This window comes from Triplophysa dalaica, chromosome 12 (assembly GCF_015846415.1).
Source record: "Triplophysa dalaica isolate WHDGS20190420 chromosome 12, ASM1584641v1, whole genome shotgun sequence".
Classification (NCBI taxonomy): domain Eukaryota; kingdom Metazoa; phylum Chordata; class Actinopteri; order Cypriniformes; family Nemacheilidae; genus Triplophysa; species Triplophysa dalaica.
In genome coordinates, this window is record NC_079553.1 from 15,480,747 (window position 1) to 15,501,168 (window position 20,422).

Here is a 20,422-nt window from a genome sequence, read left to right on the forward strand (position 1 = left end):
AGTTGATCAGAGGTTACAGTCACCAACAAACAGTATACAGTGTGTAAAGCTATGACGGTAAGTGTACCTCAGCTGAGTTTATTAAAGTCTCAGATCCATCTTCCTGTCTCTTCAGAACAGAGTTCCAGCTCAAACCCAGAGACTGAGCAAGTTTTGCATCCTCCTCATTGCTATCGGGGATGCCTGTTAAAAATAAAATAAACATACATTGGCCCATAACATGTAGAACCAAAAGGGTATTTGGACACAATTAAAAATATCTAGAAATATCTAAATAATCAGCCTTAAAAGAACAAAAATAAAAATTCGGTCATCATTTACTCCAAATCTGTATACATTTCTTTGTTCCAATGAAAAAAGAGAAAGATATTTGGAAGAATGCTTGTAACAGTTCTTGGCCACCATTGACTACCATAGTAGGAAGAATGACAATGGTAGTCAGATTTTCCCAAGAATTGTCTGGTTTCCTACACTCTTCAAAATATACATTTACAAGGAATTGTTTACTCCTATCATAGTCAATAGTGGCCAAGAACTATTTGTTTACAAGCATTTTTCCAAAAATCTTTCTTTGTGTTCATTAGAACAAAGATTTATACAGATTTGTAAAGACTTGAGGCCAGGGTAAATGAGTAAATCAACACAGAATTTTCATATTTGGGTGAACTGTTCCTTTAAGCAGAACATCTGAGAAACAGAAGTTTAAGTTTGATATTTTGTATCTCCTGATTGTGCAGAATAATGACAAACATGGATGTCTAATACGATAAAGCGAAATATCTTCTAAAAATCTAGTACTAAATTCTAGGGCAGTTACAAAATATAGCAAATTCGCAATACAAAAACATTGAGATATGTATCGTAGAGTTAAAACGGTTAAATTAAACCTTGAATGTTGTCAATTCTTTAACAAAATTACAAATATTACTAAAAAATGTAAATGTTTTGGGAAAAATTCTGCCATTTGTGTGCATTTTTAAATACCGTGACCGTAAACCCTGTATGGTATTTCGTTCCAAATTTTTTCATTACAGACGAAAATAACGGAGGGAGTGTGTAAATGTGATTGACAAAACGTGAGTTCATATTGTTTTTTAAACGTGCAAAAATGTTGGGCACAAATTTTGGACTTTTTGTCCTTCAATACAAACAATCTTTGGCACCAAGAACACTAACTCACCTATCACAGTGTCTAGATGTCCTTTGAACTCATTTCTGCCTGAAATAACAACTGGAACCTCATGGCCGGTGAACATGTTGAGGGCAGTGACCTCAGTCAGGCTGTCTGCAGATGCAGAGGTCAAAGATTAATGAACCGCAAACAAAACATTGAATAACTAATATCAAGAGCTAGTCCAAATAACAATGAAAAAACACAATTCAAATGTGAAGGAAAACTGAAATGTTATTCTTAAGGAACTGAAATGTGAACTGGCATCAGGATAAAAAGCATAGAGGTTAAATACTTTATGATTCCCATACTTATCATAACTGAGATATCTTCAAGAAAAAGCTGTTCCTTAAATAGACTACAGGATTTGTAGTCAAAAATCCAAAAATTTCAATCTGCACAGCTTTAGGAGAGTGAAAATGCACTTACCCGCTTCAAACCGCAACATATAGTAACAAAAATAGAGCAGTATGACTATGTTAGAGATTATTTTCATTGATCAAATATGCTTCACTCTTTTTGCCGATGAAAGTGCTCTATACATTAAGTTATGCTCGAGAGAAACTGCCCCTAGCAATGAGTGTGTGTGATGTCGTCACCTGCTCCAGGTCTCAGAGCTTGAAGCAAAGATGATTTGAGGGGAGAGGAACCATGTAGCAATCGGTGAGAAGGCAGGATGGAGATGTAGGCAGATCCATATACAGCCTCTGGAGAACAGGAGTATGCAGATAACACCTCCCCGGTGTCCTGACCATTCACCTGAGAAAAAGAAAGAGAGAAAAAAATAATTAAAGGGTTAATTTCTGTAATGCTAAAAATTGTCCATATGCATTCATAAACGGACTCTGTAAGCACCCATACAGTACACAACCTCCAGCTAAACTTGATGAAAAGCACACATTATTTCACAGCAGCAAGCAACAATATCTATGAAAGGATCCGTGGAGCTGACAAAAGCCAAATCCTGTCTGCTTACACAAGAGCTGTACAGAAGAAACAAGCTATACCTTTAATTTGTGGTTGAAAAAGCACCCTGAACAGTCTCCAATCCAATTGGCCTGCATGCCTTTGACTCCATACCATTCTGGGAGATCGGCCAAAGCATCCAGCAGAGGCTGCAAAACACCATTTTTTATTAATCCTTAAAATATGTACATTATACATGTAAGGGATGATTAATACACAGTCAGTCATCACCAGTCTCATCTTAAACTGCAACATTTTGTTGATGTTAGTGGCTGGTAAATAAAGTTCAGTTCTGCTGCCCAAAGGCACATTTATTCGTATGTATTTAATGTTATGTTGTGATATTTTTTACTAAATTAATTTTAATTTATAAAAATCAAACATTTCTTGCTGTGCACCTTGTCAGGATAGTCTGGGCTTTCAAGCTGTGCCTTTGGTTTTAGTGTCACGATAGTTGTCGTTAAACACATGGCATTTACTGTGCGACTTATGACATCACCTCACAAAGTATTATGCCTAGTGTCGGCACTGACAAATAACGCCATGGGCGACCAGAGTTTGAATCCCTGCTAGTGTTCCTCCATCTGGCAATACAAATATTTAAAAAGGCCAAAAAAAGTTTGATGCCCAGGAATGAGAGCTCATTAATAAAGATGGCAACATGTAGGTTGCGTATTTGCAAAATAAAAATGCTTATAAGTAGATAACAGTAACCATTAGGTTGTAATGTAAATGTATTAGCTTACATAATGAAACAAAAATTGAAGATATTTTGAAGAATTTAGGAAAACAAAGAGTTCTCGCCCACATTTGACTATCATTTAATTCTTCCTACTATGGTAGTCAATGATGTCCCTGAACTGAAAATGACTAACATTCTTCCAAATATCTTTCTCTGTGTTCATCAGAACAAAGTAATTTATACAGTCATTAATTACATAAGGGTGAGTAAATGATGACACAGAATTTTCCTTTTTAGGTGAACTCTCCCTTTAAGTCTTTCCGGCTATATTCTCAATTGAAAATTGTCGATTTCTTCCATAACACAGGCTGCTGCCTTCACATTTGGAATGAGGATAGAAGTATGGTGGCCTCAAGACTGGCATTCTTCACAGAAGTCTCACAAACCCCTCAAAATCTCAACACACATACAGACCAGGGCTGAAAAAAGAAGCTCTTGCGTATAAGAAAAGGCGAGGAGAATAGAGGAAGCTATGCATAATAACGAAGGTTAAGGCCAAAAGGCTCAGCTGGGCAACTCAGCACTGAAAGGATGAGATATGAAAAGCCAACAGTTGGGTTTTGATATCTCGCTTCTTTCTGTCACTACCCATTAGCAGTTTCACTCACAAGAGGCTCCTCTCACCGAGCCGAAGACAAATACAAAATAATTGAAGGGCGCCTGAATGTTCTTAGCACTCCACTCATTAACAACTCGGACACGCTTGCAAAGGTAGTTTGACACTATAACAGAAAGAGGAAGGTGGTTAAGATCTAGCCAAATAATTTAAGAAAGCAGTCCACAATCCTGTCAGTGTATTCAAATCGTCAATTGATTTTAAAACAGAGCAGGCCAGGAAATGAATCCTTAACAAGACAACGCTAGCTTTTTCTTATAATTTGCTCACCTTTATGTTATTTTAGGTGTTATAGGTATGTTTTCAGAAAATGGTAAAAAAAAAAATATAAAATTTGTCAATAATACCAAACCTTATTTGTTCTTTTTTGCATCATGATTAGTTGCCGGGATTTTGTCAAAAGACATGTAAGAACCAATAAGATTCAATATGATCGGCATGTCGACATATTTAAACTTAGCTTTCAGAATCAAAGAATTTCGCAAAAAAGCTGAAAATATTAATGTTTTATCTAAAAAATCATCAAAGTTTTATATAAATCATTTTGGTTCAGATTTAGTCATTTGGATTAACGATGGTAATATGTGAGCTTTTTGGGACACATATGAATTGGGACATATTTTTAGAAGGGCTGTCAAATAATTAATTGCATCCACAATAAAAGTTTGTGTTTACATTATATGTCTGTTTACTGTGCATATATATTTTTTGTATTTATAAAAACATACATATTCATGCATAGAATAGTAAATCAATAAACATTTTCTGTATATGTCATTTAAATGATTGGTACACAGAGATACATTATGTAAACATAAACTTTTACTCAGGATGCGATTTACCACGATTAATCGTTTGCCCAAATTTTTTACAGAAAACTTGTTTGAGTTCAATTGAAGAAGGAAGTCATGTAGAGATGGCATGAGGACTGATTATGTGTGAGAAAAAGAGACAAAATCATGAAAAAAATACTCAAGTAAGGTAATTACGCATTTAAAAATTAAGAGAGTACAATAAACAATGTTATGATCTGTTGGTGTAGATTTGAATAATGCTTTCATTACAGTTATCAACCTTGATGCCTCAAGGTTGCTAAGTAGGCTACCAATCAGACTAAACTCGTAGTTCTCAAACCGGGAGCCATGGCCACAGATTTTGGGTTATATTGTGAAATCTAGACTTTATTTAATCAAAGATCAGAAAAATAAGTCCACCAACAAAAATAATTGATGCTTCAGCATTGTATAACTGAATATGTTTTTGGTTGAATTAAAATTCTAAGTTTAAGATTACAAGTCTTTATTTGGGAAACCACAAAGCGATGCACTCTACACAAAGGGGGCCTTACGATAAATACGTTTGAAACCACTGCTCATCATGGTTTGTTGCAGGATCAAAAGTAAGGTGAACTATGATTCTCAACAATAATTCTTTAGCATTTATTTAAAAAATCATCCCAAATTAAACTACATGCAGTTACAGTGAATCACATTTACATGAAAGATCTCCATGTCATTTCTGATCAGGTTTCTCAGAGCCTGTAATGCAGAAGAAGATTTCATCAGCCAAGAAGATTTGCCAACATTCATTCTGCAAACATGATTAGATGGGACTTGGACACACTGTGAGGTGTAAGAGGCAGACAAACCGCTTAAACGAACCAAAACAGCCGAATAGCCAAAGCAAAGACTTCACCGCTGTATTCAAAACTGTTTTCAAATAAGATTTGGTTCAATAGAGCTAAAGAGAACATTTCTGAAACCATATAAAGGGTCTCCATGGCAACGGACAAATCTGTTAAACACAGTGGAAAAATGATGCGAGGTATCATGTGTTTGCAGAGATTGTGTATAGAGCATGCAGACATATTTGTACACATGTTTTTTTTGGTTTTCATGAAAACCCTTTTTGGAGAAAATGTGATCAGCCTTAGTTTTGTAAAAGAATCCCATATTTCATATTTTATCATATTACAGCTCCTAGATATGGTCCAGGTATAAGTAAGTAAGTGAGATAAACTCACTTAGCCTGGCTATAAATGGACAGATTTAGGCAATAGTACCAAATGCTTATCTTAGCAAACACCACTTAGTGACTTTTCACAAGAATAATTAGGATTTATGAACCAATTGCACAACACACATGCACACTTACAAAGTAAGGACGCATACAAAAAAAACTAGCAATGAGTGTTGCCTATTAGAAAGGAAATGACACACAATCTAAATCACACAGAAAAGCACAAACACACACAACTACAGTGAAAATTAGAGTCACTGTGAATCGCAGGAACATGTTGTGTCAGTTTGACACGTTCAACTGGGACACAGGGAATAAACATATACACAAAGAGACCCTGCCAAAACTTGGTGAGCTATCATGTCTAGTAAAATAGCATCCTTACCAAAATGGCATCGAAGTGACAGATTTGAAAAGCTCAATTCTATCTGTCATGTTTATGTGTATGATGTAACGACATGTACACTTACTTACATTTTAAAAGAGAGAACATTATGTCGTTAAATTACTTATTTAGCAGCTCTTTAATATGAAACCAATTAATCAGCATGCCTCTGTGTGTGCATCAGTCTGTGTTGGTGATGTCAAAATAAAATCTGCTATTTTTAATAAATAAATGTAATTTGTTATGATGTTGTCATGATGTTGTTATGTTTTATTATTAAGTATGTATTTTTAATCCGTCTTCATTCAAAATGCTATTTATTTAGATTAAAATACCTATTGTAATTCATGATTAAGTAGTATAATATTAAATACTTTTGCTCACAAATTTAAAGACTGCTATTGGATTTTTAAAGGTAATTACGTGACTACGCATTACTTTGCAGAGAGATTATACATTTTTTAAATCAGGCTCTACGACATGATAATTTAAAATGTGGGTGTGTGTCACATTGTTAAAAGCTCATCTCGCAACCAGTGGGCAGCTATCACTGCAGTTCTAAGGGAACACAGTCATTACCCGCCGGCCCTGAAAATCGAACCGGCAACCTTCTGGTCACAATTCCAGCTCTCTAACCATTAGGCCATGGCCACCCAAACCGTTAATGCGCGCTCATGCCCCCAGTGTCAGATGGCATAACAATACAACACCATTTAATTACGTGGTCACTTGCCAGTCCATATTGCGACATTCCCTTTCAACCACAGCCAGAGGCTTCTACTCTCTCTGAATGTGGCAAGTTGTTTGACTACCGTCCATTGGGCCTCTACTCCGATCCCCACTTTCTTAAGCAGCCTCGTTGTGGAATTGGAAACAAAGCCACTGCATTCAACTTCCACAGGGAACACTTTCGCTGTCCATCCCGATCTTCAGCCTCCGCTGTTTGGCATACCGGAGATTCTTTCTTTCAAATGCTTTGTTAATGGCCTCTTCCCAAGGTACAGTCAAATCAACTATGAGGACTGTCCTACTGGAGCTGGACCACAGAACTGGTCCGGGCGCAGGTTGGTCACTGTGATTTCCAAGGGGAAAGTAAGTCTGTGGTTTAAATCAACTAGCATTTCCCAATCCCTGGCTATACTCAGCAGACCTGAATCTTTTTTTTTGATGGGCTTTTCCGTGACCATTGGTATTGGGTCACCCTTTATACAGAACGTGTCATTGGTAAGCCTGCCCTAGACAATAGAAATGCTGTGGGATTTGCTTGGTTTGACCTCCATTTATGCCCAACTAATGTTCTCCTGGAGCTTATCCACCAGCCGTTTTGTACAGGGTTTGGTTGTTGTTATGGTTGTCATGTCATCCATGTATGCCTTTATTGGGGGTAGCTGCAACCCATTTTTCAAACGCACTCCTCCAACAACCAAACGTGATGCCCAGATTATTATTTCCATTGCCATTGTGATAGCCAGTGGTGAAATTGTGCCATTATGCCAACCTCCAGCTATTACCATGCGGTGGTACTATCCTGTGTGTTACTTGATCTGGAATGTGGAAGAAGTCACAGGCTGTCCACAGCATCTCATGTGGCATTGATCCAAAGGCATTGGCAAGATCTAGAAAAAACACATGCAGGTCTTTCTTCTCCTCTTTTGCCATTTGCAACTGGTGCCGGATGATGTTGGGATGTTCCAAACATCCAGAGAAACCCCCTATCCCTGCCTTCTGCGCTGATGTGTAAATTAAGTTGTTTCTCTTCAGAAATCCTGAGAGTATACTTGCCACAACACTGAAGAAAATCTTACCTTCAACATTCAATAGGCTAAATTGACAAAACTAGTCAATAGTTGAGGAGATTTTCTCCTTGGGGATCAGTATGCCTCCTGCCCTTCTCCAGACCTTTGGTATCACCTGCTTTTTCCATACCACAGCCATTAATCTCCAAAGGTACCTCAACACTCCAGGGGCTTTCTTGTAGAGCCTGAATGGTATGCCGTTGGGTCCAGGAGCTGAAACTGATCTTGCCTGTCTTACTGCACACTCAACTTCACTCCATTTAGGGGGCCTTGTGTCCATCTGGTGTTCTGGTAGCTGAATTGGTGGCATGTTATCTGTAATGGAGAATGTCAGAAAACATTTTCCTTAGGGTTTCCTCAAAATCTGTTATACAGTGCCAAGAAACAGTATGTGAACATTTTGGAATTTCATGTTTTTTTTAATAAATTTGTCATAAAATGTGATCTGATCTTCATCTAAGTCAAGGGTATTGTCTAAAAATAATATCACAAAAAATTCTGCTCTTTCATGTCTTTATTGAACACACTCATTCAACATTCAAAATGGCAGCGGAAAAAGTAAGTGAACCCTTAGAATTAATAACTGGTTGACCCCCCCTTGGCAGCAATAACCTCAACCAGGTGATTCCTGTAGCTGTGGATCAGACCTGCACATCGTTGAGGAGGAATTTCAGCCCATTCTTCCTGGCAGAACTGCTTCAGCTCTATCATTATCTTTGGACGTCTCATGTGTATGGCCCTCTTCAAGTCAATCCATAGCATCTCTATTGGATTGAGGTCTGGGCTCTGACTTGGCTACTCCAAAAGACGGATTTTGTTTTTCTGAAGCCATTCTGTTGTGGACTTGCTCAAGTGTTTTGAGTCGTTGTCGTGTTGCATCGACAACCTTCTACACAGTTTCAGCTGACATACAGACATTCTCACATTATCCTGAAGAATTGTCTGAACACGCCCTGATGCAGCAAAGCAGGCCCCAATCATGATGTTTCCTCCACCATACTTTACAATTGGGAAGATGTTTTCATGATGATATGCCGTGTTCTTTCTATGCCAGATCTAGTGCCGTTTGTTTTTTTCCAGATAGGTTTTATCAGTCCACAAAGCACTATCCCGCTGTGGAGTGTCAATGTGCTCGTTTGCAAAATTCAGGCGTGCAGCAATATTCTTTTTAGTAAGCAGTGGCTTCCTTCGTGGTGTCCTGCCGTGGATACCCTGCTTGTTCAGTGTTTTACGTATTATAGACTCATGAACAGAGATGTTAGCAAGTTCCAATGATGCCATCAAATCTTTGGCTGTCATTCAGGGTTGTTTATTTACCTCATTGATGAGTCTTTGTTGTGCTCTTGGTGACATTTTGACTGGGCGCCCACTTCTTGGCCACTTCTCTCCCACTAGTAGCAACAGTCCCAATGTGTCTCCATTTGTAGATTGTTTGCCTAACTGTAGACTGGTGAATTTCTGAAGTCTTTGAGATAACTTTGTAACCCTTGCCAGCTTTGTGTATATCAACAATTTTTGATCGTGGATCCTCTGAAAGCTCTTTTTGGCGAGGCATGGCTCACATAAGCGTGTTCTTCTTGTGCAGAGCAAACTCCAAAAGTTTGAGGGGTTTTATCAGTCAAAGTAGCTGTAGTCCACACCTCCAAACTTATTGTCCTAATTGGACTCCAGGTGTGCTTAAACCTGACTCCAATTAGCTTTTTTGAGGTCATTAACTCAAGGGTTCACATACCCTTTCCACAAGCGCTATGAGTTTTTTTTGGTTATTCTCAATAAAAACATGAAAGATCAAATACATTTTGTGTTATTATTTTAGACACTTATATTTGTCAATACCCTTGACTTAGATGAAGATCAAATCACATTTTATGATAAATTTATTCAGAAAACCATAAAATTCCAAAAGGTTCACATACTTTTTCTTCCCACTGTAGGTGCTTTAAGGATCCCAGTCTTCGCCTTCTTAAAGATGCAACTGACAAACTTGTAAGGATCTTTGTAGAAAGCTGTCCTGGTTTGCTCGTTCTTCTTATGTTGCTTTCTAAAGCTCTCTGCTCTTCGCAACGAGGCCAGGCGACTTTTAATATCGCCTTGTAGTGCCTCTAGGCCCTTCCTTTCCTCTTCTGTGACCTTCTTCCACTGTTTCCTCAGGCTCCTCTTTTCTCTGACAAGTCTGTCGATTTTTTATTCTCCTGGACTTAGGTCGGCCCATCGTCTCCTTCTGTGACCTTGGGTTCTTGCTTTTCATTTCAAATCTCTCCACCCCATAGGTGTAGATTATCCCCCCATCTCCTCCAGCTTTCTTTCTACATCTCCTTTTTGGCCTGCTAAAAGCTGGACAAAATCCAAGTCAATGGTTGCCCATTTTTTGTTGCAGGATTGAGGCCAAAATTTCGGAGGTCTTCTTCCATTCTTTCTACTGCTTGCTACGGCTGAGTAGTCTCAGGGTTGGTGACTGCTGGTAAGTTTATGCCTGGTTGGGCTTTGTCTGGGGTTCTGATACCCTGTGGGCTGTGGTGTTTGTCCGGCCAACAGGCTTCAACCGACTGATTTGCCTTACCTCTTGTGAAGTATTGGTCAATGCAAGACCCCTCACTAAGCTCTCTTAGGCACTTCCTCCTGCCCAGATGGAATTTATGAACTTGTGAAGTGTCCACCAGTGTACAAATCAATCCAAATAAAGAGTTAAGTCTCTATTTGTTGTTCTGGAAAGGTAAGTCCACAATAACTGAGCTAAGCCAGGCTCCCCACTTTTGCCATGCTGCCTCCTTTATAATGGTTGCTGCCATTGTCATGTTACCATCAGGTAAATTAAAGACATGCACACATAAAACAATAAGAGGAATAAAAATGGGATAAATATGGGATAAAATCCGAGATCCATAAAATGTAAAACCTATTAAACTCTAATATCAATGAATTGATAAGATATATTGAGCGGTTAAAACATGTGTCGTGTGACAGTGTGACAATCTTCATTCGCAAAATTAACATCTACTTTATAAAATGAACTTTGCATATCATTTTTTACATCATCTTACAAGGTAACATTGCAATATCAAAATAAGTGAGGTGGCCAATCAAATGAAAGGAGGTGTGAGTCACTGGTTACAGAGCCAGGCAGTGACCAACCAAATCAAAGGAGACGGATCTACTGTCATGTCTTCAGCTGTTGAGCAGAAAACGTTTCAGTTTTAAGTTGAAAGAGTGCTCTGCAACACACAACATACAGTAAGTGACTAAAAAAATTCAATATTCAACAACTGTTTAGTATTTAAAGAAAGAAATGTTGAACATTCGACAGTATTCATTGATGCATTTTGATGTAATTGATGTGATTCATGTAATTTATAATTATCTGTAAATGTCAGCGTTTTATTTGGGATAAGGTTAAGAATAATTGTGTGTTTATTGTAAATTAAAGGTTATCAAGTAAATATGCTAAATAAAAAAAAAAAATTAATCCTCAAGGGCTGTGTGGCTTTAAAGGGAGTTTATAGGTTGTGGTTAAAATAAAATAAAAATGATTTTAAAAATTAAAACTTTGCAAATGGTTAAATGCATTGAACAATAAATTCCACAATGTTTGTATGGTCTTTGCTTAATATTTAAAGCGACAGTTCACCTAAAATTGGAAGTAATGAAATGATCTAACGTTTTGACAATCACAATACACTTGTAATGCAAGGGTTATGTGTTTCTGTTTTCATGACATTCCTACATCCCAAACATGTCTACAACTAATATAATTGGCTGTGTTAGATTTAAAGTGTGCGTGCAAATAATCAAACATTGATAATAGCCGACTGTATTGGTGGCACAGGGGACTCCCAAATAATATTCTGCTTAGGGCCCCGTAAAGGCTTGTGCTGACCCTGACAAGATCACAAGAGAAGTCATTTATGGTCACCTTTCCTTTAGAACATATGTATTCTTTGTTCTTTTATTAAACAAAATAGTATTACATTTTTCATCTTTTTTACACAGCAGCATGTCATTTATGTTTCTACAGGGTCGCGAGTTTACATTTCTCCTCTGCTCTCCATATCGAGTTCCCCTCCGATGCCCGCACACACACAGACACGTGCCCGCACATACACTAGGAAGCACACTCCCACCAGTGAACAGAGTGCGCATGTCAGAAATTATGTCGCGTCAACCACCTAAAAAGCAGATAAATAAATGTCAACATTTGCTCTCCTGCTCTGGAAAAGACGCCCTGCCCCTGAGAAGCAGCAACAGTCCAGTCACCACTCTGTGATAGGTTTTCACCCAGCTTGATTCGTTCCATCCGGACTGCGAGACATAAAAAACCATCAAAAAATCTGACTATTTCTGTAGTTTAAATTGAGCAGCGCGTCTACATAACTGAGCTGTACACATCACGCGCACTCAGGGAAAGTTATGTTGATTATATTTTGCTGATATCTTGTAATATCTATGTAAGTGCCGAACACGCTTCATTTGAACCCTTTCTGCTATGTGAGCGCTGCTTCTCCCGCATCGTCTAAGAGTAGGTAAATAATTGGACTCTTTTACTGTAACGCTGAAGTAAATGAAAATGCAGCAGTAGCCTAATAAAGTATTTTAGCTGTCAGTCAGATTCCTGTTTGCTATATAGGTTTGTGACAGATTGTAAAACGTCTTGTATCTACATTTAGCATAAATGATGATAATAATGTTAATATCATTAATAATCAGCAAGTTAAGAGCATTTCATATTCTATCATGTTTTATTAGGAAAGATTACTAAGAATTGTTCTAGTGTGAATGTCATGGAAAGACTACTTGTTAGTTAATTCATTTCAGTTGTTACATTTTGTTTTTTAAATATTAAAATAGACAACTAGGACTTTGCTTAAGCACCAGAGCCAACAAGATTTTCTTTTATGTTTCATATGAAAAGTTTGGTTCCAAAATTAGATAAATCTGTTTTAAAAAAAATTCAAGAACCATGTTTTTTATTGTGCATTCCAATTAATATCAATCAAACTGCACATGGTTTGTTTTGATTCTTGTCATAACAAAAAAAAAATACAGTTAACTTACACAACTTAACACAATAAAAACATAAAGCATGATTTTCTTATTTTTAAGTTATCTCATTTTGGAACCAAACTCTTCATACAGACTATGGGTATCAGAACATAAAATAAATGGCCTGAAATACATTAGATGTTAACTTTTTATACATATTCGACTGGGCTCAACTGATTAAATATCATGCATTAAAAAAAGTTTTGTCCTGACCTCCGCCACAAAGAAAATATAGAAACCGCAGATTTCAATTGTCAATTTTCAAATTGTCAATGTATTTCTGTATCCAAATGTACTTCTATAGCATACAGTTGAAAGAAAAAGTATGTGAACCCTTTTGTGTTTCTCACAACAATAGAGAAACACAGTCTGATTAAACTAATACCGCACAAACATTATACGTTTTCATGTTTTTATTGAACACAACATGTAAACATTCATAGTGCAGGGTGGAAAAAGTATGTGAACCTTTGGGTTTAATAACTGGTTGACCCTCCTTTGGCAGCAATAACCTCAACCAAACGTTTCCTATAGTTGCAGATCAGACCTGCACAACGGTCAGGAGAAATTTTGGACCATTCCTCTTTACAAAAGTGTTTCAGTTCAGCAATATTCTTGGGATGACTGGTGTGAATCGCTCTCTTGAGGTCATGCCACAGCATCTCAATCAGGTTGAGGTCAGGACTCTGACTGGGCCACTCCAGAAGGCGTATTTTCTACTGTTGAAGCCATTCTGTTGTTGATTTACTTCTATGCTTTGGGTCGTTGTCCTGTTGCATCGTCCATCCTCTGTTAAGCTTCAGTTGGCGGACAGGTGGTCTTAAGTTTTCCTGCAAAATGTCTTGATAAACTTTGGAATTAATTTTTTCATCGATGGCAGTAATCCGTCCAGGGCCTGAGGCAGCAAAGCAGCCCCAAACCATGATGCCCCCTCCACCATATTTCACAGTTGGGATGAGGTTTTGATGTTGGTGTGCTGTGCCTTTTGTTCTCCACACATAGCGTTGTGTGTTCTTTCCAAACAACTCAATTTTGGTTTCATCTGTCCACAGAATGTTTTGCCAGTAGTGCTGTGGAACATCCAGGTGCTCTTTTGCAAACTTCAAACATGCTGCAATTTTTTTTTTGGACAGCAGTGGCTTCCTCCGTGGTGTTCTCCCATGAAGTCCATTCTTGTTTAATGTTTTCCTTATTGTAGATTTGTCAACAAAAATGTTAGCATGTGCCAGAGATTTCTGTACGTGTTTAGCTGACACTCTAGGATTCTTCTTCACCTCATTGAGCATTCTGCGCTGTGCTCTTGCAGTCATCTTTACAGGACTACCACGCCTAGGGAGTGTAGCAACAGTGCTGAACTTTCTCCATTTGTAGACAATCTGTCTTACCGTGGACACATGGACATCAAGGCTTTTAGATATACTTTTGTAGCCCTTTCCAGCTTTATGTAAGTCAACAATTCTTGATCGTAGGTCTTCTGAGAGCTCTTTTGTGCGAGGCATGGTTCACATCAGACAACGCTTCTTCAGAACAGCAAACTCAAAACTGGTGTGTGTTTTTTATTGGACAGGCCAGCTTTAATCAACACATCCAACCTCATCACATTGATTGGACCCCAGGTTGGCTGACTCCTGGCTCCAATTAACTTTTGGAGAAGTCATTAGCCTAGGGTTTCACATACTTTTTCCACCCTGCACTATGAATGTTTACATGTTGTGTTCAATAAAAACATGAAAACGTATAATGTTTGTGCGGTATTAGTTTAAGCAGACTGTGTTTCTCTATTTTTGTGACTTAGATGAAGATCAGAACACATTTTATGACCAATTTATGAAGAAATCCAAGTAAGCCCAAAGGGTTCACATACATTTACATTTTTACATTTAGTCATTTGGCAGACGCTTTTATCCAAAGCTTGCTCAAGGACACACTGGTGGTTGTTGCTGTTCGTACAAAGCAACTGTTGCTGTTCATACAAAGAATAAAATAATATTTCCATTCAGCAGAGTTTAGGTTTTTCTAGCCCGGACAATCTAGCTTTTCGTTACACATTTCAGATGGAGTCAAGACAGAAACCCTTTAATGACCTCTAGATCAGTGATGATAAGTGAGAGTTTATAGAGAAAGTATAAGTAAGAATGCAAGCAATCGCGCAAATAACCTTGGGAACAGATGTATCGTGTATAACAGCATATTGCAGGTATATAAGTTTATATTCCTGATGAAATGCTGTCACTTTAGCTAATATCAGATCTGGACAACTTAAATGATCACGTTGTTGTGGACAATAAGGAAGATACCCTGTCAAAAGAAATGAATCATAACATTTTCAAAAGCCATACGATTAGTTTTTTAAAGGGACTTTTTAGATGAAAGTATGTCATCCTACATATTTTTGTACAATTAAATGCCATTACTTTTCCGTGAACTTTCAGTCGTTCTTGACTACTGGATACCCCAAGCATTAAAAACATTCAAAAGCATGTGAAAAAATGATTCAGAGCACCTTTCTTAAACCCATTCCCCGCGATCGCATTTTTCAAACTTTAGTTAGTGTGTAATATTGCAATTATAGCATAATAGCAATAGGATAATGCTCAAAGTTAAATGCCAAGTGAGAATTTGAGAACTTTTTAAGGACTACAGTGAACAGCTGGAATTGACTACAGTCCTCTACTTCCCGGGTTCATGATGTCACTATTCCAAGGGCTTTTTAATAGCCTCCGTCCAAATGAATACGTCCAAAAAGGAGCGGGACCCTCCTCAGAGAAGAGGAAGAGCCGCTGGAGCAGTGTTTGGTTATCAAAGATAATAAACATTTGACTGAGCTGCGATCTCTAACAAAGATTGATGTTTGCGTATGCACTAGCAGACCTCCATTACACTTCGATCTATCTGCATGTTTTTAACTGATGAAGTGAAGTTGCCGCTATTGTTACTGTTTATTGTTAAAAGCCAAAGCTTATGAATTCACGTGCACTGAAAGGGGGACCGACCAATCACAACAGCTTGAGGAACGGAACTGATATGGTAGGGGTGGGACATCTTCACACACTGCTCTAAGCGGGGAACCAATCACAACAGACTGGTCAGCTTTACCATTCAAAGCATTTGGGAAGAAACCAGAAGAAATTCAGTCATTTCGTGAATAGAGAGACAGTGGTGAACGAAGACTTGGAATATGTGAAATATAAAGTTTTTTTTTACTAGAAACATGAAAATCCACTGTTAAACACACAAAAAACACAATCAAAGCATCGAAAATAAGGAAAAAAATGGGGCCTTTAACAGACTAACTGAACAATTTACTATATTCATTATCACTCCTGCTTGCATGAAAGTTTTACTCTACACACGAACAACCATACATGACTGTGAAATCTTCAGTCAAAGCAAAATTTATTCAAACACCTTTTTTACATTATCAAGCATTGTACAGTTTAGAAAAGGTAATATAATATGACAAGAACTCAGAATTAAAATGAGTCAGAACAAATTCATCATGATATTGTCAGATAACTTTGATAGGAAGGTGTGTAATGGATAAGGTTGAATAGCTCTCAGCTGTTAAATTTACACAAATACCAATTTAGAACAACCAATTACCAACTAATGCTTCATTAGCAATTAAGGAAAAAAACACTTAAGCAAAACATGGTCAGGTCAAACTGTCAGAATATTTTCTTCCAAAGTTTTATAAATTTAATGGTAGTCCACTGTATGAACAATTTTTGGGTATTATATCTCACAGTTTACTTTATTTTGCTATCCTCACTTACATAAATTAACTACAGTGTCCTGCGCCCACTAATAAGAAAAATAAAAATATATATCTGGTAATATTAGGGTTGACTGTATGTTCCTTAAAACTGTAAAGTATCTGATTCTGGGGCAGATATCTTCTTGGGGTTTATGTACTGTACCTTGGCATAATTGGTGGTTTTGATGAACCACTGCTTAAGAAGCTTCTGTTCCACAGGGGCTCCAGACCTCCACGAACAGCCGTTCTCATCCACTTGCTCATCTGCAAGAACTGTCTGATCTACTGGGTCCCAGTTAACCAGTGCCTGTGCACAGTGACCGCAAAAATCTTCAAACCACACTTAAAGATTTATGAATGTCATATGCATAAGGACAACAAACCAACTGTGATCTGCATTAAATATGTCATTGTTGTAATGGGTAAATGGCTGGATGCTAAACAATCTCCATAAATAAACTGCATCTAGTATTGCATAAATTGGTCGAGCTAGTATTTGGTTAACATACCTTTCAATGCTTGTAATTTATAGATATTTGTAAATTGTGAAATATAACCAACATCCAGATATTATTCAGGCAGACAAATATATGATCATTACTTAAATCCGCTTTCTTACCTCTTTCTGGTAGGCCAATCCAGCCTCAAACAGTTTTATGAACAGATACTGAGTCCACTTATAATAGTCAGGCTGGCAAGTAGTGATCTCCTGTTAAAACATCATGTAAGAGCATATTCAATCAAAAGGAGTCAGATGTTTTAAACCATAAACATATCAAATATGAAACTTGGTTGTATTTCATAATAAATCATTTTAATGGGGTATTGGTTCTGAATGTTTATTGGTCAGCAGTGTTCCTGTCGCACTATAATCCACCCCATAAAAAGAGCTCGGATGTAACACACCTGTTTATGTATGACCTGTCTAAGCTAGTTTGGAAACACTCCACAGCTTCTATACAAATCAATTATTTCTTCCTTCTTCCAGCACCATTTCTTCTAGCAGATGAATGGTTTGTGTGCTTACCAAAAATGTTTAGATGAAATTTGTGTAGGGAGTATTTTATGAAAGCAATAAAATGGTACAGTGATCACAATGACAGATAGGAATAATTCACGCAAAAAAAAAAAAAAAAAATCACAATTTGATCATTATATAGGCTTTACTAAAGACTAAACATTAGACACTGACAGCCTCTAACATTCTGTATAACATCTTTTGATTCCCCAAAAGAATAAAATGATGCCGTTTTAAGAGACACCGAGAATGTGATTGAATAACAAAAAAAATCACAGGGATAAACTATCTTTTTAAAATATGGCACAACTTACCACACTGAAACAATGCAATAAACAAAACTATACCTTAAGAGATACAATGCTAGGCAGGTACAGCTGGTTAAAGTTAAAGCTAGATACACCATCCACCTTCACATACTCACCCGATCCCAATTAAAGCAGAGTCCGAGGCTGTCTAACTGTTTTCTCATTGACTCAATATTACTGTAAGACAAAGATAATGATATGTATAAAATCATAAGAGGCACAAAAAAACTTATACAATGGATAAATGAGTGTATAGTTGTGAAAGTTTGGATTAACATTGGTCATGTTAGTGTGTGTAGACAGTCTCTAGTCTTAATGGTTGGCACCTTCTTGTCCATTCCTCTGGGTCCAGGCCTCGCTCAATTGCTGCATTCTCAGCCGGCAGACCAAAGGCATCCCAACCCATTGGATTCAACACCTGCAGGTCAAAAAAACATTTATCCACTAAAAGTGATGTCTCAGCCTTCGGGGGTTCTTGTAGTCTGTGGTTCAGTTGATAGTGGAACATTAACACCAGTCCTGAATAGTGCTCTATCAATATGAGTTTTATGAATGGCTGATGCTGAACACTACAGCACAGTTTGGCCGTTATTTATATTTATGCATTTGGCAGACACTTTTATCCAAAGCAACTTACATTACATTGTATTATACAATTGTATCCAAGTATGTGCAATCCCTGGGATCGAACCCATGATATTGTGTTGCTAGCGCCATGCTCAAACAACTAAGCTACAGGAATGCCTGATATAACACAATATACAAATATGAAAAATACAAATAGTGACAGTAAGAGAATGGTTCTTAATGATCCATGGTAAGTGTTTTTAGCTTGAAGCTACTACGACACTTTAAATCGCACCACACACACAGTAGTAGCAAGAACTTGTCCTTATTTAAGGGCATGTTGTAATCATGGAAGAACAGATGACATATTTGGTGGCAAATCTGACTGGCCAGTCCAAGGCGAAAAAAAATCATAGTAAGGTAAGAACATGGTTTAAAACAGATTTTATACACTTGCTAAGTAATAAAATATATTTTTTTCCAAAAAAGAAAATATAGCTTTAAATTCTTTGCTTATAGAACTGAGTTGCACCAAATTCCAAAGGAGTTTCTTTTCTCTCGCTAGGATAACAGCCTCTAGAAGCGTAAGAGTTACAGCGTACAGTATGTGACATGCTATAACTCAGAAGAGATGAGCACTCAAATGTAATTAATGTAATGCATGTAGTCAGACTGGTCTCACCAGCCATAAAGACTGCATGTGTGCTGAGGAGTCGGTGTTTAATGGCAAATGTAAATGGAGGGCATGAACTCTTTTAGAAAGCATCATCTATATTTCACACTAATGTGAAGTCATGTCATTGTGCCCTCATCCCCAAAGCCGATCACAGAGATGAGATAATAGCATCACTATCTGCTTCTGACACACTTCCTTTAGGTCTATATCTGATTTGAGCTGCCTCTTTCTTTCGATCTCTCATGTTTAAATGAGTTTATGAGATGATTTAAAAAAGACTAGAGTTGAAATGTTAATGAAGATGTAAAAACAGTTGTTAAAAAGAAAAATGATGTCAATATTAATTTATCCTTATGGTATTTCCGCTTCAATTTTCATGAACTTATGAACAATCCTTAAAGGGGTAGTTCACCCTAAAATTAAAACTCTGTCATCATTTACTCACCCTTTTGTCATTTCAAACCTGTATGACTGCCTTTCTCCCGCAGAACACAAAAGAAGATATTTTAAAGAAGTTTGAAATGAAAAGAGGGTGAACCATCACTTTATGGGCCATACACACCAGGGATAATAAAAATAACTATAACTATACATTTATAAAACATTGACAGTCAAACAAATTCAATTTTAATGTATGGTTTGTGCGAAAGCCCCTTTATGCTAATCTTATTTATAAAAACACCAGTTTATACAGTAATGACTGTCTGTCAAGTTCCAAAAATGGCAATAACCTGATACAGTAGATATACAACTTAATTGGAATGTTCAGTTTTTGTAACATAAGAAGTCTTTGAAAACAAAATTTGCATGGACTCCTACAATACATCATGCTATTCGTTTCTTTTGAAGCTTGAAAGCTGGTCCCATGTGAAAATCAGCTGCATAATGATTTTTTTTAAATACCTCTTCGTATTCATTAGAAATAATAACAACATGAGGGTTCAGAACAGCATGAGTGTGAGCAAATACAGACAGAATTGTCATTTTGGGGAAATGGAAGAGCAGCGACAGAGCGAGTGCTGGTGAAGGAGATTCTGTATCCATGGTAACCGGGCTGCATCTCATTTGTTAAGTGAAGTGCTGAACATTAATAAAACCAACACAAGCACTCATTATAATTCAGTGCCACAAAACACACAAACCGTTATTCCACAACTTTTAAACTATTGACATTTCATTTGAACACAACGAAACACTTTCTTAGCAAAGAACTTTGAAGAAGGTCTGTTAGGAATCTGGTGCTTAGTGTAATCCATCCCAAACAACCACATACTGTAGAATTGACTATGATGACACAACAACAGAGAACAACCTAAAGCAACCAAACAGAACATTTTAACAACCACAGAGCAAAGGCACACCAA

The 20,422-nt window shown here is 37.3% G+C and overlaps 1 protein-coding gene across 1 annotated transcript in view; it reads right to left on the reverse strand.

The window, feature by feature from the left end:
• Positions 1 to 20,422, reverse strand: part of lars2 (leucyl-tRNA synthetase 2, mitochondrial) — a 56,317-nt gene that overhangs the window by 18,998 nt on the left and 16,897 nt on the right. Inside the window, exons 4-11 of the mRNA XM_056763131.1 lie at positions 18,142 to 18,233; positions 17,932 to 17,992; positions 17,109 to 17,198; positions 16,653 to 16,796; positions 2,179 to 2,286; positions 1,771 to 1,930; positions 1,181 to 1,285; positions 68 to 183 (exon numbers count right to left, since the gene is read on the reverse strand). Coding sequence (XP_056619109.1) covers positions 68 to 183; positions 1,181 to 1,285; positions 1,771 to 1,930; positions 2,179 to 2,286; positions 16,653 to 16,796; positions 17,109 to 17,198; positions 17,932 to 17,992; positions 18,142 to 18,233 — 876 coding nt within the window. The remainder of the gene's footprint in view (positions 1 to 67; positions 184 to 1,180; positions 1,286 to 1,770; positions 1,931 to 2,178; positions 2,287 to 16,652; positions 16,797 to 17,108; positions 17,199 to 17,931; positions 17,993 to 18,141; positions 18,234 to 20,422) is intronic.